The 21,850-nt window shown below is 43.8% G+C and overlaps 1 protein-coding gene across 1 annotated transcript; it reads left to right on the top strand.

The window, feature by feature from the left end:
• Positions 1–435: 435 nt before the first annotated feature.
• Positions 436–21,850, top strand: LOC113584973 (solute carrier family 45 member 3). The gene is made up of 5 exons (XM_027022237.2): positions 436–599; positions 14,290–14,643; positions 17,622–18,467; positions 20,409–20,674; positions 21,147–21,850. The coding sequence occupies exons 2-5, from the start codon at positions 14,496–14,498 to the stop codon at positions 21,558–21,560; spliced, it is 1,674 nt and encodes a 557-aa protein (XP_026878038.2). The 5' UTR covers positions 436–599; positions 14,290–14,495; the 3' UTR covers positions 21,561–21,850.

The following is a 21,850-nucleotide window of genomic DNA, read 5'->3' as shown; positions in this document are numbered from 1 at the left end:
AGAAAAAGTGCCTAGTAAAAGGCAGATTAAAACCTACGGAGATTCATCAGTAACATTTCTTTACATCTAAATATAACATATTGACACACACAATTAAGCATTTTCATGACATCTGAATTACGTCATTATATAATAACATTTTCGTCTAGACGATCCCTTAATTACTGCTTTTATACAGGCTTACCATGTTGGAAAGGGGGAAAAAACACTTACAAATTTAGCAACAGCCTACAGTTGCCAAACCGACATCTAGCGTTTCAGGAGATAAATGAAAAGGGAAAAAATACACTAACAGCTTTCGTCAAAAAAAGGTGCTTAAAATATACGTTTAATTGATGTCATTTGCGCGCGTCTAATGAATCGCGCTTTTCGCGTCTTCTCCGGTAATCGCATCACGTCACAGCAAAGTCCTTCCCACAAGTTGGGCAACGGCAGCTTCGGGAAAAGGCAATAATTTGCTCCGTGGAGCACACACGGGAGCAACATTTAGAAAGTAGGAGGACTCGCCATTGCTCGCAATTTATGTAGTCTTGAAAGATTTGCTTTTACGCTTCCTTCGGACATAATGTTGCTTTGACCACGAGATGCCTTAAGAATGTGTAAGTAGCGTGAAACTTCTTCATTGCAACCTATCAGAAATAACTTCCGTTTCTTACATTGTGCGCTTGCAGTTTAAATCCACTATTGTAATTCAAAGCAACATCTATTCTCTCAATGCTGATGCTGTAAACAAAAAGATAGTATATATAGATCGTAGAAGGGCAGTGACGTGATGCTAGTGTTTCCTCAGGAATGTTATTTATGTGGGCTGTGCAACAAACAAGTAGTTTTGGGGGCAATTGCACTTGTGAAACTTGACCGCATGCAACATATAGCACGAAGTTATAAAAGCGAACGTTATAATCCGCTTTCCTTCCATTTAAGAGTTGACAACGATTGTGTACTGATTAAAGACTAATGATTATTATTCTTATTTATGTTTGTATCTGGGCCATAAACGTTTGGCGCTGCTGGTAAGACCACCGCTGTGTTGACACATGGGTTAGGGGGAGGTGACGTAAGTATTTGGGGTCTTCTGAAAGGTTTCTTTCTTTGTTTGGTTCCTAACCTCATGCATTGTCCCAGCCAGTCTCGATCTGTTCTCTCTCGCTCTTGTGAAATGTGAGACTCAGGTGGCACTGGATTGAGAGAAGAAAAGCTATAATGAAAGTTTTATGAAAACGTTACGGGGTAGGGAGTCGTCGGTCATTGGTTTAAACTAATGAACCTAACCTACTTGTGGTGTTTATATTTGGTCAGATTTCCATTCTCAAGAGCAATCATTATGACTCACTAGACAGTATTTATGGGGAAGTCTAGACACACATGCATTAATAGCCACACTGAAATGATTCTCCATCATAACTGAAGCTTCTTAATGAGGATACTTATACAAATCCTATGGTTTGTGTTGCTTTCAAAGGATAGTTTGTTTTGTTGGACACATTTTGATATATGTTTTCCTAGAAACAGTAGTGTTCAATTGCTGTGATTGCATTCTGAATGGAATGAGTGTTTTCATGATTTATTAAAATATAGGCTTACAGTTCCAAAATCTGTCTAAAGGGAAGAAACATACAAAAGGGAATGAGTAAATGTTGTTTTTATGGCATGAGAATTCTCGGAGCTACTGACACAAGAAAGTAGAACGATATGTTAAAAATGACACTTAACATAGATAGTAAGGAAAGTAATCAGAATACTAGGAATTAGGCAAATGAATACCTATCCTGTGTTAGTGTGCTTGTTTCCTTAGAAATCAGTGTTATGTGAGAGGTTGAGGTCTTCACTCCAGGGCTCATCTGCATCATCCTTCACCTAGGTTGGCCTGACCATGCCAGCTGCACTCAGCTCAGTTCCTGGGGATCAGGAAATGCAGGCCACAGAGCCACTTTGGACAGACAGAGGCTTTTTCTATGTCCTTGATCACACATTATGCATCATCTCTCTGCACTCACCGAACTGCATATATTCATCATTAAAATGATGTAGCTGAGACAAAATTTGTCATTTTCAACTGAGATCAGGAATGTTGTAATGTGGCTCAAGCACATGCACAGAGTGTGTTGACATCCCAGGCCTTCCTGTAGAGGTCCACCCTACTTAGACTGCTCAGGTTAAAATATGTAAATCACCCTGGATAAGTGCATCTGCCAAAAGCCACAGATTTAAAGTTGGTCACCTTCCAGGCCCTAATCTCAAGAGAATGAGATCGCTTGTAGTATGTGAGAACAGCTCTCTTAACATGTTCATCCATCATTTCAGCCTGCACTACCCATCCACTGCAAATAAAATCCCCACGCCTACTCAACTGTACAGAAGCAGACACCTTCTGGAATTTACACCTAATAGAGTGACTGTAACCCATGATGGGCCCTCTTCTGCTCTCCTTATCTTCTTTACTGGGACTTTCAGTGTCTGGGAAACACAAAAGCATTCCGTTACCCCACCAAGGCCTCTGGCTTAGAGTGTGTGGTGTCCATGTAACTGGGGGCCACAGGTGAACAAGGATTTGCGGAGGGGGCGGAGGATGGCCACCTCTTGGCTTTGGAATGAGTTGTTTGGAATTATCTTCACATCCTGCACTGTGTCTGATCATTCCTTCCACATTATCACTGGGCTTCTTAGTGATGCAATAAATACAGTGGATGAAGTATTTTAACAGTACAGTTTTGAAAGTATATGTTTTGTGTAAAGTATATAACAACACAGTTTTGTGTGTTATAGTTAGTTTTAGTCAAGCAGGATTCCAGTTTTAGTCCTAAGGGCTGGGTTCCTCCAGGCAGATTTGGCTTAATGCATAATTTAAGACTCTATCCATTACCCATTAACGGCATGTTTTAAAGTGGCATAAAACTAGCATGCAGAATACTAGACTGATCCTTGAACACACCAGCTGCTATTTGCTTCCATTGAAAAATCAGTGACAGGCCCTTTCTGACTCTTGGAACTTTCAGATCACTTTTTTGACCGATCACCCCTCCCGCTCAGGGGTCTAATGTCCCCGCCCACCCTGGGCTCTACGGGACAGCAGTAGCACTAGTACCTGTGGCGCAGGGGAGTCCTCATTTGACGGAACTCTTCCGGCCGTTTGTGTCTTGCTCCCACCTTCATTGTGCTTAAAACCTTTTGCGGCATCGCGTTCTGTTTGCCTGCTCTTTACCGATACCTGAGCCAATATGTTATTTAACCACCGCTTTCAATGTGTGGGGGTAGTGGAGGTGTAATTATGTAGTAATGATAACCTACATTAATTACACCTTCTCTTCAGCACCTGTAAAATATACACAGCAAGTGCCAGCCCAATAGTTATTAGAGAAATGCATACATTAATGGAAATCCTGTTATGATACCTGTTATGATCATACCTGTTATGAATCCTGTTATGATTTTGTTAAAGTCAGCCATGCTGCAGTGAAAGCAGGCAGCCTGCAAACTTTTGTTCTTCCTGTTACTCTTTGAAGCTTTTAAGCCAGTCTCCCGTGTGTAATTGAATTTAAGAACGTGACTCGGTTCTGGCCACTTTGTGTTTTCATGGAGGCCTTCTATGGGCAGCAGCGAATGACACAATGCAAATCCATGTGCTTTAGCGAGAAATGCTTCCATACGGAGGTGAGTAGGAATGTGGTACATTCGTTCCCTTACATTTATTAAGTAACTTTATGAATAAATTGTATTTCAATACAATCACCAAATCTGCTCTGATACTTGTTGTACTTACATGAACAATATCTAGCCGATATCAAAAACCTCGAGTAGCTACAACACATGGAACAGATGCCAAGCTAACTCATCCCACATCTGGCTAATGGCAGAATATTGACCCCACCAAAGCCAGTTACAGGTTCAAGTCAATCCCCCCAAAATTGGGACCTTGCTTCCCCCTGACATTCTGATTTGCAAAAAGCTAAGCAGCTTTAAATAATGTTGTATTATAACTTCATCCATTATCTTCAAATGTTATTTATGTGGTGTTAAATAAGTTAAAATGAGCAGACAGAACATCATTTGAAGTTGAAATCAAGTTTTTGTAAAAGTTATTTAAAGTGAAATTATGTTTTAGACATATTGGGTTGGGGTTTCTATGTACTGCATATGTTCTGTGGTTCTGCAGTTCTATTTAGTTTACACTACTTAAAGATTTTGTTCCACTTGTTCTTCTTCTTCTTCTTCTTCTTCTTCTTCTTCTTCTTCTTCCAGTATACTTACATTACATTAATAAAGAAAAGAACATTAGTAAAGAAAATCGATACTAAGTAAAATTGAGTCCCTCTATGTTTCCCCTGATGGACACTGAAGAGGGATGTTTTTCATGGCAAATATATACACAAATCATACTACTGTAAATTTTAGAAAAAGGTTTATACATATTTTAAGTGTAAAAACAGCCTGATTTATGCAGTAGCCTAATTATATATTTATGGCAAAATTGAATTGCCCTGTCACATAAACTATGACTATGAAAAGCAATATATTCTAATAGATTCAAATCTACTGTATAAAGTAGTATAAGGCCCACCTATTTTAGTTTGTGGGGAAAAAAAGTTAAATTTTTATTGCCCAGTGTTATGAAATTGCTGCTTGAATAGTCTTTTCACTAAATACTTTCTTAGTTTTATTTGAATAATCATTTCTGAGTAATTTTACTTCTACTTGAGTAATTATTATAGTAACAATAGTTTTACTTGAGTACAGTTTTTGGCTACTCTACCCATCTCTAGGAATGAATGTTCAAAATTACTGTTGTCACAGTTGGGTGGAGTATGATGTGACTAACAGCAAGATAAACCAGACTCATCTTGTCATTTTTCCAGGGTGATGAAGCCATATGGTTTAAAACAGACACAGAGAGACGCTACACTGGCAAAAGCATGGGAGAAAAGCCTTTTAAGTAAACATTGTTGCTTGGCTGAGTAAACAATTTCTGAATGTGCCAGAAGCTTGGGCTGAGCTTAAGAAAAAAGAACATGGACTGAAATGAAAGTTTATGATTGACTGTCCATTTAAGCGGCGCACTGTGCATGTCGCATTGAGGGGGAGTGTGGGATTTACTTTCATGTCATGAGCTGAAAGGGATGGAAGAGCATTATATGAGGGCAGTGGAGGACCTTTGATATCTGAGAAGCCCAGAATCCAGTGAAAGGATCAAGTCTCTGATTTAAGGCAGCATGACTGGGTGCTGGGATGGCTGTTTCAACTCTTCACTTCTCCTGTTAAAAACGTTTCATGTACAAGGTGGATGAGCTCAACCTGGAGTGTTGACATTGTGCCTGGGCTTTAACGTTTGGGAAGGTGTACACACACACACACACACACACACACAGCTGTATTTAGAATGTTACACACCTAGGTTTTTATATTTGTTGTAACAATGACTTAGACACTTCTAAACCTGCAGAGCCCTTCAACAACTGCACCCAGAAGTCTAAAGTACCATTTAAGTAAACATACTCCTGAATGGTTGAATGTACTGTGTGTGTCCACAAACCAAATGTTCAGTAAAACTGCCTCAGTAAGGCCTCACTCTCCAAATACTGCTCTCTAAACTGCTACCATTGAATCCTAGAAACCTCTCGTGTTGCAGTAAAGGTAGTCAGCGCATGCAGTGGGTGTGACAGGCGAACATATGCAGCTGATGCGCTTAGCTGAGTGTTATTGCCAGATGTTCCCAAATTATCACTTTCCTCATAATGGAATTTTCCAGTCCGTAATGGCTGGATGGCTGCTTGGCGCTTTGCCCTTCCTGACCACTTCCCTCTCTCACTCACACATGCAACCCAGGCCACATTTGGAATTGCTTTTCCATCAAATGATAACCAGCGGTGCTGGTATCTTTTCAGCACAACTGATAGATGTGCTGAGTTTTTTGGTGGGTGTCTGGAACATCATCTTCCCACATATGGAAAAACTCCTGCTCACCTGGGACTGGTGTGAGATGTGCCTCAGAGCAAGTGTTCTCATCTTGAACCTAGTAAAATTCTCCTGTAAAAATGTATTTCATTCATGTATTTGTTATGATGAACAAAAGACAGCAAACAGCTTACTTGATTACACAACTCCCTGCTTTTTCAAAGCCTCCTTGGCAACATTTGGCAGCAGAAATTCGTCATATTTGCCATCCAGTGACTCATGAGGCATTTGAGATGCACCAGTTGACTCTACCTTTTGCTTAGTCCTTTCTCTTCACATAGACTGTTTTGTGTTATAGGAGTTACACACTACAGTAGAGCGGTGGTCTGTTTTGCCTGCCCTGCAGCTGTGAGTAGGGTGATAATCACCCAGGCTCAGGGCACTCTGAGCAGCTGTTCTAACCATACTCCAACATCTGTTGTGGGACAGATGTACAGCCTGTGAGACCAGAGCACTGGAGGCCACTTCACAGACACAGCTGAACACCAGGCTTTTCCTTAGCTAGAGTCTGCTCCTGTAAGAAGCTGCACCGTCCGGATGTTGATGTTAATAATAGTAAACTTTCAGGTTGACCCTGAAGTTAAAACCAGATGCACTGTCATTATGTTTCTCTCAGCTTTGGCTGTGTGTGCCTCTCTTACCCCCCATGAATACATGATGTGTTTAGCCCTATCAAACCCCAGCTACTTACCTCCAGGGAAAGGTGCTGTCCTTGGGTCTGTAAGGTTCGTCGTCCCCGTCTTCAGTAATTGTCCACCAGGCTTATGTGAGGACAATTAACAAACTCTTTGCTATCACAGAAGAAAAAAGCAATCAGGGTTCATGTTCATTCTTTATTGTTGAAGCCAGTCGATGGAAATGAGAAATCCTGGCTGTAAACTAACAGCAAATTAACAATCAATTTGCTGGGGGGAAACAGTGAATGGAAACAGTGAGTTCAGCGATTGTGTGTCCTTTCCTTGAGCTGCTTAACACTACTGCCGACATTAATTTTGTCTTTGATGCAGCATGCTGTATGCCTGCTACTCATTTTGTTTAGCTCAAAGTTCACAGTAGATAGATGGAGAGGGAACTCTTTCATAGTGAAGCATATGCTTACTCTCTTTCACAGTAAAGCATATGCTTAATCTCTTTCATTCGTTCTTTTGGGTTTGGATGTGCTGATCATTGCCAAAAGCAAATTCATCATGATCCTGCCAACTCAACAGATTGAAATTTTTATAGTCACAGATGGTGTTTTTAAAAATTTGGAAACCACCAAAATTGATGAACCATTAAATTGTAATTTGACAAGAGGATGAACGTCTGGCTTTCCTTAAAGAAAAGTTAATTAACTCCTTGGCTCAGTAAAGCATGTTCTTAAAAACAGGTGGTGTTAGGAGTTCACCTGAGCAGAGCATGGTTATGAATATGGGAAGAGGTGTAGCCAGCAGTGGTGTGGTTGTTGCTGCAACTGTGGCCTGCTGAAACAGTAGACTCTTTTGAGAGGAGATGTGCTCTGATCTTTTCCTGGTCTGCCACGTCACTTCTTCTGTTTTGTTATCACATTTAAGGGGAGGGGAGAGAGAGAGTCTGGGGTCAGTGCAAGGATGGTGTGTGTGTGTGTGTGTGTGTTTCTGAGAAAACTGTTAATTAGAAATTGTACAGGACTTGCAGATGTGGATTTTGGCTTTAGACTTGGGGTGAAAAAACTGTTCTGATAGATGCTTAACATGATGCAGGATCTGAAGTGGGGGAGCTGGTCTCAAGGCAGGGAAAGTGGACGAGTTGAGCTGTGTTGGGGGCAGGGACAGACGGAGAGGTAGCACACTCCTGTGGTGGGACTGATATGAATTTGTGCTTTGTTTAGCCTGTTGTGTTGTTACAGTCAGGAGTTTGACTAATGTGTGCTAGGGTGAAGTCTGAGGCTTTGGGATCCTGATCCATTACTGTGGGAAGGATTTGTGCTCAATGAGGTTTCTGTTTGCTTCATGGGGGGGGGGGATTGAGGAGAGAGGGGGAAGGATCAGGGAGAGGTAAAGAGAAAAAGAGACTGGAAGAGCAAGAGGGAGAGATGATGAGAGTTTAAAGGGAGTTGGTGAGGAAGGGATCAGCACTAAGGATGCACCAGGCTTAAGGGCAAGTTGCCACATTTTGATGAAGGGTTAGAGTAAGAAAAGGTTTGGAGGTTTGGATCACTTCTGGGGGAACAACAACTTTTGAATTTAAACTGGTTAGACTGCTTTCTCTTTGATGTTTTTTTAACTCCGCTTTGATTATTCTACATTTTCTTTTTTCACTGATGGACTTTGTTCTGTCATTGTGACAGGCAGCTGTGGAGTGTGTGTGTGTGTGTGTGTGTGAGTGGGGGGGGGGGGGGGTGTAGTGTAGACGTAGTAAACACTGCTAAATTTTAATCTTACTGCTTTGAACAGAAGTGGAAAATGTCTGGTAGATAATAATCTTCCCTGGACGTGCCTGTTAACAGAACTGCATGGAAGCCATGTGCATCTCATGAAAGTGCAGCACCACTTGTCTATAGTGATTGTAAACATTAACTTTAGCGCATTGCCATTTGTAACCTGGCATGAGTGGAGCTAGCGGAAGGTGCATACTGCACGGATCACTAGTCATTCACATGTCAAGCAGATGCTAATACTGTTGTTTCCAGATTATGCATAATGCATCACAACTTAGATTTACATGTTAAAAATCTGTATGTGCGTGAAAGCAGAATTTAAGTAGGTTGATGTAAACAACCCCCCACCCACATCACCAGACTGATGTTGAATATGATCATCTCATATGGGCACATAAATGTTCTGCAGTCAGCTAAACTAAGAGATCGGTCCCCCACCCCCACCCCCATCTCCTCCACCCCCAATCAGTGGCTGCCTTCCATTCTCCCTCTTTTGACCTCCTAAGTGTCTCTTGGTATCGTATGTCCGTAGTAAAATTGAGCGCTGGTCTCCCAGGAGCCCAGCATGGCCTCAGGGCTGAATGGCCCTGGCGGATCAGGTTGCAGCACCTGAGTGGTGGGAGAGGAAAGCCCCTCTGTTTAAAGGCCAGAGTAGGAGATAAATGTGGTGAAGGGGCATTCTTGTGTTTACCCTGAAAAGCTCATTAAACTACCCTGGCTGGGTGGTTAGTGTTGGAGGTTGAATGGCCATGCGAGAGGACTAGATGGGAGCTTTAATCTCAGCTTCACGCTGGAGGGGCTGCAGTTTGTTTGATCGTGGACAGTTTTTTTTTTCTTTTTTTTCCATCATTACATGTGTAGCTGTCACAAATTGATCCTTAGAATTAAATGGATAAAATAATTACATAGAGTGAACTGTGTAAGTCCTCTTATGTGAACAGAACTGGAGTGATTAAAAAGAGTTTTAGTGACTGACTGACCGTAAATTGTTTATCTACTCAAATGGTGATGATTACTGAACAAGGGAACAGTTCCATTCTGGTCTACACATGGATAAAGCCATTCTAAGCAGTGTTCTAAAAGTAATTTTGGCTTTAACATATCCCACAAGCCAGGAAGTTCACAGTGTAAGGGTGTGTTTACACTTGCCAGCTTTGGTTCTATTAAAATGAGCCCTAGCACGTTTGCTCAGATAGTACGGTTTGTTAGAGCAAGTATGATTGCTGCTTTCCAAACCATGGAAAGCACTAAACAAGAGGATTGAAATGAGCCAACGAAGAGGTAAATGTCTCATTAACATTTGGTTCACCGAGCGTATCTGTGCTATACGGGGGGAAATGTACAAAATGCTCACGCGTTCAAAATGCCCTCGCACTGTATTGCCTCTAATGCATTTTGACAGCTCATAAGTTTTCAATTGATAAAAATGCCACCTCACATAAATAGACTCCACAAGCACATTTAGCCCAACATAATGTTCTAGTTCAGGTGGCATTATCGTAGTTATTGTTGCTAAATATACAAAATAAAAGCTGTTAAACAGGATGTGAGGTATCCATTTAAATTTTCTTTACATACTTTGGTCCGATAGGAAATGTTTCAGTGTGAACGCTAAGCGAACCAGGGCTAAAAAGCAACAATGTATAATTTTTTGGTTTGGTCCAGACCAGTGGAACTGAAATACAAATAATAAATGAGGCCTAAATATCACGATTGCTTTTGTGTGTATGTGAGAACTAACCGTCAAAGTGCTGCTTCTGTCTGAGGTCAGATTTGCCACATGAGTGGCAACAAAAGTTGATTCCAAATGTGATATTAACAGACTGGCAAGGTGAAGAGTGCTGAGATGTGCTATGGTCATGTGACCTTGCTTAGGTAGAGACTTGCACTGAGACTTGCACACTATAGAATGCATCAAAGACTCCTATAACATGACACTGAGTTGTGTAGGCATGTCATTGTGGACATATATTGTGTCACTTAGTTTGAAGTTTCTTAGCCTTAATTTCTAGATGACAGCATTGCCTGGACATGTCGCTTTGCTGCCTTTTCATACTTTCATGGGGAAAGTGCTGTGTCTTTCAAACAGATCAGTTATTTTCATCTTGCAGATTAAAAAAAAAAAAAAAAAAGACACAGACTCATTAAAAATACTGTTGCAGGTCTTTTCAATCCCAAAATGACCAGGTCTTGACATTTTTGTGGCCTTCAAACCAATCAAAACTAGAAGTGTCTTGACTGGAATCAAGACTAGAAGTGTCTTGATTAAAGCAGAAGGTTCTCTCATTCATTCCTCTTGAGTCACATCACCACAGGAAGCTCCTTTCGAGGTGTTTGCATTGATGTCTTGTGTCTTACTTGTGGTTATGATGTCACATCGGAGCTATCCTGCCCTTTACCATTGGAGCTATCCTTTACCACTCCGGCCTCCACAGCCATTTTAATGTTTCTGCACGCCCTCGGTGTTAACAATACGTTAATTGAAAGGGCTTGATTCTTTAGTATATCAGATTACTAACACAGACTCAACGTACACAAAGCTTGTTTTGTATGGTGATAATGCCCTTCAGAGCCATTAAAGCTTCACTGGGTGGCAGAGGTGGGGGAGTTGAATAGGTCTAGAAATGTGGACTTGTCGGGGAGGGGCAGGGGTGTCAAAGGAAGCCTGCTATCCCCTCTGTCTCCCCCCGCTCAAATGCCTCAGCCGTCACATCAGCCAAAAGAAAGGCAAGCACACTCAGACAGAAGGTATTGGACTGTCTGGAATGACAGGGCCTGGGGTGGGCCTCCAGACAAGGTTCTGGAGTGGTGGTACGTTCAGATTCCTGCATCCAGAAAATCCAAAAAGTTTGGCCTCTAAATTGCATGAATTATTCTACGCAAAGGTATGCACCAGGCATGCCAGATTAATAGACAGCATGTGGGATTTACCTTATGTGTAATTCAGAGTTGGCCAAACATGCTGATAAATTCCACACGGTGGTTCCCCACCACTGAACACTGGCCCCAGCTGGGATTCAACATTTTGTAAGCCTTATGGGTAAAAACAAATTTTGGACGGGCTCCACTGTATTATGTTTGATGGACGGGAAACCCTTCTTATGAGAATGGGGGTGCAGTGAAGAAGTCCTGCAGGTGTCTAAATTCAGTATTGAATTTCTGTCCTGGGGCCCTTTTGTATGGTGCATTTTTGTACCTTATTCAGCTCTCACAGGGATTGGTAGCCACACGATGAGTTGAAACAAGCTCATTGTGGCAGCAAAGACCGGAGTGGAGGAGATTATCTCACATTTAGCTCATTTGTAAAATCATTACCATCAAAAGCAGATGAAGTCAAGGGAAATGACCAGTTGTGGGCTTGGGCGGTGTTTTATGAGTCCCCTTACAAAGCTCGACAGAGGGGGGGCTGACTCTGGAGAAAAGCGTGCAGAGAGGGGAGGGAAGGTGTTGTGAGTCGGGCGGTTGCCTGGGCATCGGGGCAGCAAAGTGGTGACCGAGCAGGGTGGGACAGGGCTGGATCGCCTGACGAGGTCTTTTCAGCATTGTAGCAGTGGGATTTGGGTGTGAAATAGCTGTGCAGTCCCAGTGAGCTGAGCCTCCCACGGGTTTCTGTGTGAGGAGCTCTGTAAGGGGGCATCTGCTTTGTCCTTCGCATATTGTGTTGTGTTGTGTTGTTTTGTTTTGAGACACTTCAATAGTGGCCCAGTGGATGAGATCATTAACATTCCAAGTTCTCAAAACATCCTTTATTTCAGCTACTAGACATCTCACAAAGTTCTCCTCATGAGAATTTGTCTTCATCTGGAGGTGAGATTCTGATGTCAATCCTGTGAGTGCAGATGGTACGTTATATGACATTCACATATTAGGTTATGTTGAAATATGTGGTTCTCACGGTTCTCACAGAGAGGGAGAGTTCTCACAGAGAGGGATATGATCAGCGTAGAGCTTGTTTTGCTGTGATGGTTTAACTAAACCTTCAGGGAGACTAGTTGAGTTCTGGCTTGAATTGAATTATGCTTTGTCCTTATGCTTCACTTATACAGTTCTCAGGTACAGCAATTAATTCACTGACATCACTCCTTTCCAGGCTGCAGTTGCATAAAATCTCCAAGACTCCTTAACAAACATCGCACACTCATTCTGTCTCCTTACGAGAGCAGATGGAGGCAATACTCATGGAGGAATTTCACACCAAATATGAATTTAGCACCTGGCCGGGTTTTTTCCTCATTTTTTTTCGTTCCTTCTGGAAGATGACGTTTGCTCAGAGTGTTCTCTCACATTCATCAGACTCAGATGGTGCAGTGGCAGCAGGCAGGGGGCTCGGGAGCCAAAAGGAATTAGAGACACACTTGCGGACAAGAGCACAGCCCTCAACCAGAAAAATGGGTTTCAGCACCTCATGCTGTTCGAAGAGCGTTACATCACTTGACCTTCCACAGTCAAGCAGGGCTGGAGAAAGCCAACCCTAAATGCTTGTGCAGAGTCCTGGACTACAAGTAGATCATCAAAAAAGTTTTTCTTTCTTTCCTTTTTCTGTTTTGTGAAGTGCTGTTTACTTGATTTTCAGTTGGGGTTTTTTTGGTTTTTTTTTTGGTTTCAGTTGTTTTTTGAATCTGCAGCCTTTTTCCAAGTCTTCCAAAGTGATCAGAATGCGGAGTGTTGAGTAACTGACAGAAAGGCACATTTCTGATTGTGCACACTTCTTGACATCAGGAGAGAGATGCCTTTTACTGATTGACATGGAACACCCTTGTGGGAGGACTTGCTCTTTGAAGTGGGAGGTGGTATTTGTTTGGTGTTGCGTTTCGTTGGGCAGCACATTTGAGATGCACTGTTTGTGGACATGGACACCACTCGGTGGTTATAGACAAGGGTGTGGAGGTAAATATCAGCTATTCTGGGTAAAAGACATAGTTGTTTGAGGCTTTAAGCTGTAAACTAGCATTGCAGGGCTAAAAAAGGTTTATACTCAGTACTAACATGAAACTCTGGTGTTGAAGAGAGGAGCAGTCTCTGTATATCTCCCATCTGTTATTTGTCTGTTATTAAGACTTCTAAACCTGCCCTCAAGGACTCCCATACAGACTCTGTATTTCTACTGTTGCAGCTGCCAGAGCACCAGCCAATGACCCTGGTACGAAACACCGGTCATCTGACTCGGGTGTGTTCGTAGATTTAACAGACCCAAAATGTGGAATATCTGAGAGATCCCTGAGGACTCAAAGACTTCTTTATGAAAATATGCCAAAGGTCAAGTTTCACAGGTTTTCTCACATTTTTTGAGGGCTTGTATAACTAATGACAAGTTTAATTCTAAAAGCAGTTTATGTCAAAAAAATACACACTGAATATTTATAACCTTTTATGGAACTGTATGTGTATTCCATGAGCTCAAACCATCGATATAAGCTACTGTAATATTGTTGCATCACTCAGTAGAAAAGAGAAAATAATTTGTACATGATATTCTCGCTTTGCGTATAACTTCCTCCCAAGATTTGGCAAGTCCACAGGAAGTGCTAGGAATCTTGACTCATTAGGAAAGCTTTTGCACAAACAATGGCTGCTAATTAGAGGCGTCGTGCCTTGCCGAGGGGGCTCTTGTCACGGCCTGGTCTAATCAGGCCCGGGGGAAGCTTGTGCATGGCCAAGTGGGGGAAGCGAGCCCACGGAGAGGAGAACAACCCAGCTGGGGCCTGGGTAGTGAGGCGTACGGATCAGAAAGTCCTGGAGGAATACCCCCCTCCTCTGTCACCTGTGCACCTCCCAGATGCTCAGGTCTCCTGGTTTAGCAAGCAAAGCCCAACTGGGCTCTGGCACAAGAATGTGTCACCGTCTGTCTCTGTCTCTCCCTCCCCGTCTGTCTGCTTGAGGAGGTGGCTGCTTTGCAATCTCACTAATCAAACGCTGCTTGCTGTGTCTCCGTTTTCCTCAAGGTCCAGAATGCTGAAGCCATGACGGATCGCCCAGGTCTGAGCTTGCGGCAGCAGCGACCCAGCCATCCCGATCTTTCTCATCGCCCCCCGCACACCCTCCTTGCTCGCAGACACCTCGCCACAGCCTGAGTAGAGCCTACCACCATCCCCAAGCCCCTGTCCCTCAACCCCACTCGGGTGGAAGGCGAGCCCTCCCACGTGGAATTATGCCTGGATGGAGGTCCCAGTGGCGTCTGGTGCTACTCAACCTGCTGACATGTGGTCTAGAGATCTGTGTGGCGGCTGGGATCACATACGTTCCACCCCTGCTTCTGGAGGCTGGCGTAGAGGAGAAGTACATGACCATGGTGCTGGGTAAGGCCTCATTCACACAACTCAGCTTTGCTCTTTGAATAGATGGTCCAGTCAAAATGGCTGAAAATGAGTGAAAGCGAGTAGATTGTGCTAATAATGCTAACTGATACTAATCCGCTAATCCGCGTACTTTTTTGTGAGAGCTACCCCTCAGGAATCAACACCAGAATGGGGTCACTTTTTTTGGAAACTGCGTTAACGGAGGCTTTCAGCAGACACAACTTTATGTCCTGCACGGACTCTCTTTGTAGCCTCTTTTAAACACACTGTTGGTCCAGTTTTTCACACACAGCACCTCTCAGCTATCACCAGTCAACAGGGTCTAGAGATTGGAAACAAGATATAACTTAAGAAGGAGATAGCATGTGAGGCCTGGTTTGTGTCACATGGCTTTGGCTGGGTTAAGGACAGGTTATGTTGAGTACATGCTCGGTTTCTTTCCGAAGAAGCAGTTCTATATTGGGGGTCATTATCTAAATTAGTGGCTGTATTACTTGCTGCTTTGCACAAGTGGTAATTAGGTGTTAATTGAAAGGCATGGGACACAGAAAAAAGCCTGGACTCTGAAGACCAGTGTCGAGCCTGTGTATTTCACTGTAGCTGGGCTAAACGTGCAATACTTTCCTTTGGATCCTCTATGTCTTTCTCACACGTGCGTGTGTGTATGCGTGTGTGCTGTGATCGTCGCCTAAATTTTCCATATTCGCTAAGTTGCTTGTCCAGTTCAGTAGCTCTTAGATATCATATGGGTTTTATATTAGTTCTCAGAGTGCCAGTGGTTATTTCTTAATGAAATTAAACACTTCTAAGACAATACATAGCAGATCATTGCTTAGATGTACTGCTTGCAACTCTAAAGTTTATACTGCTCCCATTAACGTGACCTAGCTAATTATTTCATCTATTTAGTGTGTGTGCTGGTGTTAATTGGACCTGAGCATATGAATATATACATATTCCATAAGGATCCATAAAGGTAAATGATTTCCAAATAGAAGTAACAATATGATTATGTATCTCTCCATGACTGGTGGGATATCAGACTATGGTTTTCCTTCAGCAGCTACAGAGCAAAGACAGAGAAGGAGGCTTTGTGTATAGACATGTCCACCCTGGCAAGTGTTTTTTTCCTAATCACACAATGGCCAAAGAATTCAAAACAAGCCTTTTTTGCAAAATATTAATGGTGTCCAAAACCGAGCAGGACGGGCATTGTTTAAAAACATAAAATGGGGTTTGTAAATGAGGTTATCAAGATTAAAATTTTTCCTCATACAATTCCAGGGACTTTCCTGGAAATGTTTCTCATTGGCCAGCAGCTCGGAGTGCGATTGGTGCTCCTTTCTTCTGCTTTGGTGTGACTCGAGAAAGCAATTGTCAGTTTCTCACAGCTGGTGTCTTTCTGAGCAGCATAATGGTCCACACCACCCTCTGTGTTTTTGTGCAGAGTTAGCAAACACATCACCGAAGTCATTACTGAAGCCATGAAGTGTGTAGGGGTGTGTGTGCGTGCATATGGGAGTGCCTATGCTAGGCTTAACTATTTGTGCATCTTTTCATGTGCATGGTATTGTGGGCAAAAAATGAATGACCCCACTGATATCCATTGAAATTCAGATTCAGGAAGACTACAAAATGCAGTGAAAACTGGTGATTTTTTTCCTGCTAAAATGCCAGACTATTTAAGTTTCATCCAAGTAGCTTGTTGCTGTACTGGGAGCCATCCAGTGAGCTCACACACCTGAGATACAGGTACTGTTGGCACAAGCATGGAATAGCCCTTTTGGTTTGAGGTTGTGTGTGCTATAGTTAACTATCTGTGTTTGTACACGTTTGACATCATAGCTGTGCATTAGTGCTGTTGGCCTTTTGTGTGATTTTACATACAATAGTCTCTTATGTCAGCCAATCAAAATAGGATCATTATGTTTCATACAGTGAAAGAGGTAAATACCCACAGACCCTGAAACACTCAGAAATCTGTTTAAACTTTTAAACCTCTCTGCTGAGGAGGTGACCCTCCCTATGTTGTCTTACACCCCTCGCTGACAGCTATCCTTTGAAAATGTTCTCCAAGGCCAGCTAGTTCCCTCGGCTATCTGGTTCCACTGCTCCCACAGAGATATCCCTCCGCAGGAATAACACACGCTTTGTCAAGACCTGCTTCAGTGCTTTAAATTCACAGGGGCAGGCTTGAATTGTTTTAGGGGTGCTGGTCCAAACTAATCCCACCTCCTCAAAATACCCTTCGAAAACACAGAACCTATGGGAATTTGTCCTTTTGGGTTGTGAGCAAATTCTTTACAAATGATCTTTGTGTATCATCCATAGAGATCTTTTTAAATGACCAACCACACAAGATTGTTGACAGTAATCTTAGTTTTATCACCATTGCAGACAGATTTCTGACATGACATTAAATGGATTTTATTATTACTTTTTGTGTTCATATCTTGGATTACATTTGGTGTTCTGGCCCATGCAGTATTTATGCCGATAGCGTCTAGTGAACTTAATATGTTCTTGAACATCTCCTCAACTCATCACCCGCCGCTTCGGGTAGAAATAGCCTCTGAGAATCTGGACATGAATCAAATGAAAATCCAGGCCCAGCGAGCACTCTTAGTCATCTTCTTTAATTAGAAAGCCTGTCGAGAGAGAGGGAGAGAAAGAGAGAGAGAGAGAGTGGGAGAAGCAGAGAAAGCAGGAAGGAGGGAGAGTGAGTGAGTGAGTGAGCAGAAGAGAGAGGGGGATGGGGGAGGGGGAGGTAGAGCTGAAGCTGAGGTTTGGCGTTTGTTCAACAGGCCCATTACAAGCTGTTTCCACATATACTTATTGAGACTGATGCTGCTGAAGGGGTCTGGTCAATACAAGTGTTTAACAGCAAATCAATATGGCACAAGGTCCAGTGGACGGCTAGAAAATACAGCAGCATTAGAAGAGCCCTTCAGCCTAGTCCTTGTGTCCCCTGTGTGCAGGTATCGGTCCTGTCCTGGGCCTCCTCTTCATCCCCCTGATCGGCTCAGCAAGTGACCGCTGCAACAGCAGCTACGGCCGACGCCGTCCTTTCATCTGGCTGCTGTCGCTGGGCGTGCTGCTGGCTCTGCTCATCATCCCCCACGCCGACGTGCTGGCCACCCGCCTCAGCTGGGGCGCCACCCGTCCCAGCCGGGCCCTGCAGGTGGGCCTACTCGTCGTGGGCGTGGGTCTGTTGGACTTCTGCGGGCAGGTTTGCTTCACGCCGCTGGAAGCGCTGCTCTCCGACCTGTACCGCGAGCGCGACGACTGTGCCCAGGCTTTCGCCACCTTCTCCTTCATGGTGAGCCTGGGGGGCTGTGTGGGCTACCTGCTGCCCGCGCTCGACTGGAGCGGGGGCCTCCTCGCCTTCTACCTGGGTGGCCAGGCAGAGTGCCTCTTCGCCCTCCTCATCATCATCTTCGTCATCAGCGTGTTAGTCACCATGAAGGTGTCGGAGGAGGCCCCACGCGGGCTGGCCACACCTGACGACCGGCCGGCGGAGAGCAGGCCATGCGGGCCGTGTGGTCCTCGCGCTTGCTGCTACGTGGTCCGATGCAAGCTCCGCCTCCTGAGGGCCAGCCCGCTGCTGTGCCTGCTCAGAAGCTGCTGGTCCATGAGCCCAGCGATCTACCGGAGCTACTGCCACGTGCCGCGTGTCATGCGGCAGCTGTGCGTGGCTCAGCTCTGCAGCTGGATGGCCGTCATGTCATTCATGCTGTTTTATACGGACTTTGTGGGCGAGGGGCTGTATGAAGGTGTGCCCAGTGCCGCGCCGGGCACTGCACCCAGACAGCAGTACGATGAAGGTGAGATTGCCTACTTTTCTGGCTTAACCGTGATGAACTGTATAATAATATACAGGTTTATTACTTTAAATGGCTAAAAAATCTTTTCCCCTTTGATGCCGTGGCAAGAGCTTGCTTCTAAAAATGAGTGAGGGGAAAAAAGGAATTCAACCTTATTTTCCTAAACTTAACACCCATCACCTAAAACAGTGTAACTGTGCACAGAATTGTTTTGGCAGTAGTCACAGTTATGATAAGTGAAAAATGAAGCTGTACAGAAATACTGATAATAGTTCAGCAAAAACAGATGTAGAAAAAAGACCTTAAGAAAATACATATTCCATACTTTTCTGTGTCTACAAAATGAACTGAGTCATGTCTCTGCAGACAAACAACCTACAGTCAGTTCACCTCTGCAATGTGAAAAAGCTAATAACCATCAAAATGGGGGGGAAAAACATGTTGAAGTTAAATATATGACCAAAACGGCATTTTCGCAATTGGACCAAGGTGGTGTGCACTAATAATGGAGTGTACAGTAGTAGTTAATGGAAGAAACTGAAATTAAAGCAGAGTTTGAATGCGCCCGTAGACAGAAATGTCCTGCTCTTCTAATCAACGTTCACCACCCTTGGCCTCCCTTGATGGTCTGTTTTCCGTCAGAAGTAGCCCACTCCACGTCTGCTGCCTTCACAAGTAAACATTTTCTCCACTAATAAGCTGTTTCCCAGAGCCGGTGTGTGTCTCCTCCCTGCCTCTGTGCCAGTGTCTGGCTCTTCTGTGTGAACTTTGGTTCCGCTTGGTCAGCTTATGAACAGTGCCCCAGCAGAGACGCACGGCCGGAAGTGCGAACTCCTTCCTCCACCTCAGCTAACCAGCGAGGCCCATCCCGAAGCTCCATCCAGACCGGCTAACACACCTTTACCTAGCACTCCACCGTATCTGTCTCCTGCATGGCAGGTTAATGCGCTGTGCGCAGACTCGAGAGCAAATAAATGAGGTCTGCTCTGAGTGTAACCTATCAATAGCAACCGCAAGCCACAGTCATTATATACAGGGGTTATTTTTGAGCACTGCTGTTTGACTGGATGTGCTTCAGACTCGCTTGCTTACAGAAGCTCTGGCATTCTGCTGCCCTGCATTTAGAGACTGAATTCCAGCTCTGTGGGGAAAGATCCTTAAGTGTCTGAAAAGAGAAACTGGGACTTGGTAAACATGAGTAAGAGTTCGAGTTAGCTCTATCTGTAATGTTGTGATGTGGTCAGTGGAGTTCGAGTTAGCTCTATCTGTAATGTTGTGATGTGGTCAGTGGAGTTCGAGTTAGCTCTATCTGTAATGTTGTGATGTGGTCAGTGGAGTTCGAGTTAGCTCTATCTGTAATGTTGTGATGTGGTCAGTGGAGTTCGAGTTAGCTCTATCTGTAATGTTGTGATGTGGTCAGTGGAGTTCGAGTTAGCTCTATCTGTAATGTTGTGATGTGGTCAGTGGAGTTCGAGTTAGCTCTATCTGTAATGTTGTGATGTGGTCAGTGCAAGCTGACTGAACTTACCTTTGAAATGGTTTCTGCTGGACTTTTGAAGCAGGTTTCCTGGAGATAAATTAATCTTAATCACAGACTATGTTTCAGTGCTAGTAAGAATTCTCCCTTGAAGATCCTACTTATTGTGAAACGGGGAGATGAAGCTGTACTCTCAGCAGGCACTTACTGTGTTCTCTAACTGAACAAACTTACTACTCATTTGAGATTTGTCTAAACTTAAGACCTATATGTATTTCCACTTTAACAGAGAACATGCACTGACCTCTGCAGTGCTAATAACTGTCCAGGATTTCACTTTGACACCCCTGGACTGGGATCCTGAGTTGATCTTGTTGTTGTTATCATTAATGAAATTGATGAAATTAATGAAATTAAAAACATGGGGATGATTTCTGACTGTTTTCCCACGGTCTTCCCTAAAGGAATCCGCATGGGGAGTCTGGGATTGTTCCTGCAATGTGCCACCTCCACGGTCTTCTCGTTGATCCTCAGCAGGCTGGTGCGTGCGTTCGGCTCCAGGCGGGTCTACGTGAGCAGCATGGTCTCCTTCACTGCTTCCGCGCTGGTCATCTGCCTGTCCAAAAGTGTGCTGCTGGTCACAGCCATGTCCGCCCTCACGGGGTTTGCCTACGCTGTCCTGCAGACGCTGCCGTACACTCTCACCTGCCACTACCACAAAGACAAGGAGGTCAGGAGCTTCACCTGCACACGGTCTCATGCCCACTAGCACAAGTTCAAGCTAAAGTTAATCTTCTAATTAGCAAATTCAGGTGGTTGGAATAAAATCTCGAATTAATACTTTGTGGTTCAGAACTGTGAAACTCTATCATTGCAGTGCAGCTAACATTTATTCTGCTAGATATCTCGTATGCTCAGTTTCATATAAAGTGGTTACCAAGCCCAGTACACACCTGTGGTTTCCATACTCTGAGCATCAGAGTTCACCTGCCAAGAGGTTGATAAGGGCCTGATGAGTTCAGCTACCTGGTCTAACAAACACAAAAAAAACTATGCAATGCATGTGGTCTCTAGAACAGGGATGAAGAATCACCATTTTAATGCCATATGACCTGATTTTCTGTGTGTATAGGTTTTGCTCTACATTGAAAACAAACAAAAAAGAAGTTGAGTTTCTTAAAATGTATCACCACTTCCCACAGGTGTACATGCAAACCAGCAAAACCAAAAAGACGCACAAGAAGGGGCTGAGTGTCGCTCATGAGACTGCGTGTCTCATGCTAGAGGATGACATGGGTGATCTAAGCCTCAAAAGCGGACCCACCAATGGCCACACCTCCTATAGCCAGCACACCCCAGAACACTACCCCTCTCAGAATGGTACGGTCCCTGGTCCGGAAGCAGATGATTATGACAAACGAGGGGTGGGTTTGGATTTTGCCATTCTAGACAGCACCTTCCTGCTCTCTCAGGTCTTCCCCACACTCTTCATGGGCATGATCGTCCAGTTCACAGAGTCTGTCACTGCCTACATCGCTTCATCTGCCGTTTTTGGTGCAGTTGGTGTCTATTTTGCCACGCATGTCATCTTTGACCAAAACGACTTTGAAGGCTGAAAGAATACATCTGATGGAAGGATTTAAGATACAATATTACATTGTCCTCCTTCACCAAGTTCACAAGCTTTTGCCTTATGACGTGTGAGTGTGTGTGAGTGTGTGTGTGTGTGTGTGTGTGTGTGTGTGTGTGTGTGTGTGTGTGTGTGTGTGAGAGAGAGAGACAGAGAGAACATTTAATAGAAAATGGCATTCTGTAAAAGCATGCAATACAAAAGTATGCTCTGTAACAGTTTACGAGGTGCCAGAACAACAAAACTGGTCAAAGGCAAAAATGTTACATCATAAAA

This window comes from Electrophorus electricus, chromosome 12 (assembly GCF_013358815.1).
Source record: "Electrophorus electricus isolate fEleEle1 chromosome 12, fEleEle1.pri, whole genome shotgun sequence".
NCBI classification, from domain to species: Eukaryota; Metazoa; Chordata; class Actinopteri; order Gymnotiformes; family Gymnotidae; genus Electrophorus; species Electrophorus electricus.
The sequence above is the reverse complement of the archived record's forward strand: the minus strand, read 5'-3'. Positions and strand labels throughout refer to the sequence as shown.

Bases quoted from the DNA above. Each gene is read 5' to 3' on its own strand.
- LOC113584973 (XM_027022237.2), top strand. From the start codon at position 14,496: ATGCCTGGATGGAGGTCCCAGTGGCGTCTGGTGCTACTCAACCTGCTG. The intron at 18,468-20,408 runs GTGAGATTGCCT...TCTTCCCTAAAG, and splicing joins CAGACAGCAGTACGATGAAG to GAATCCGCATGGGGAGTCTG. The intron at 20,675-21,146 runs GTCAGGAGCTTC...CACTTCCCACAG, and splicing joins ACTACCACAAAGACAAGGAG to GTGTACATGCAAACCAGCAA.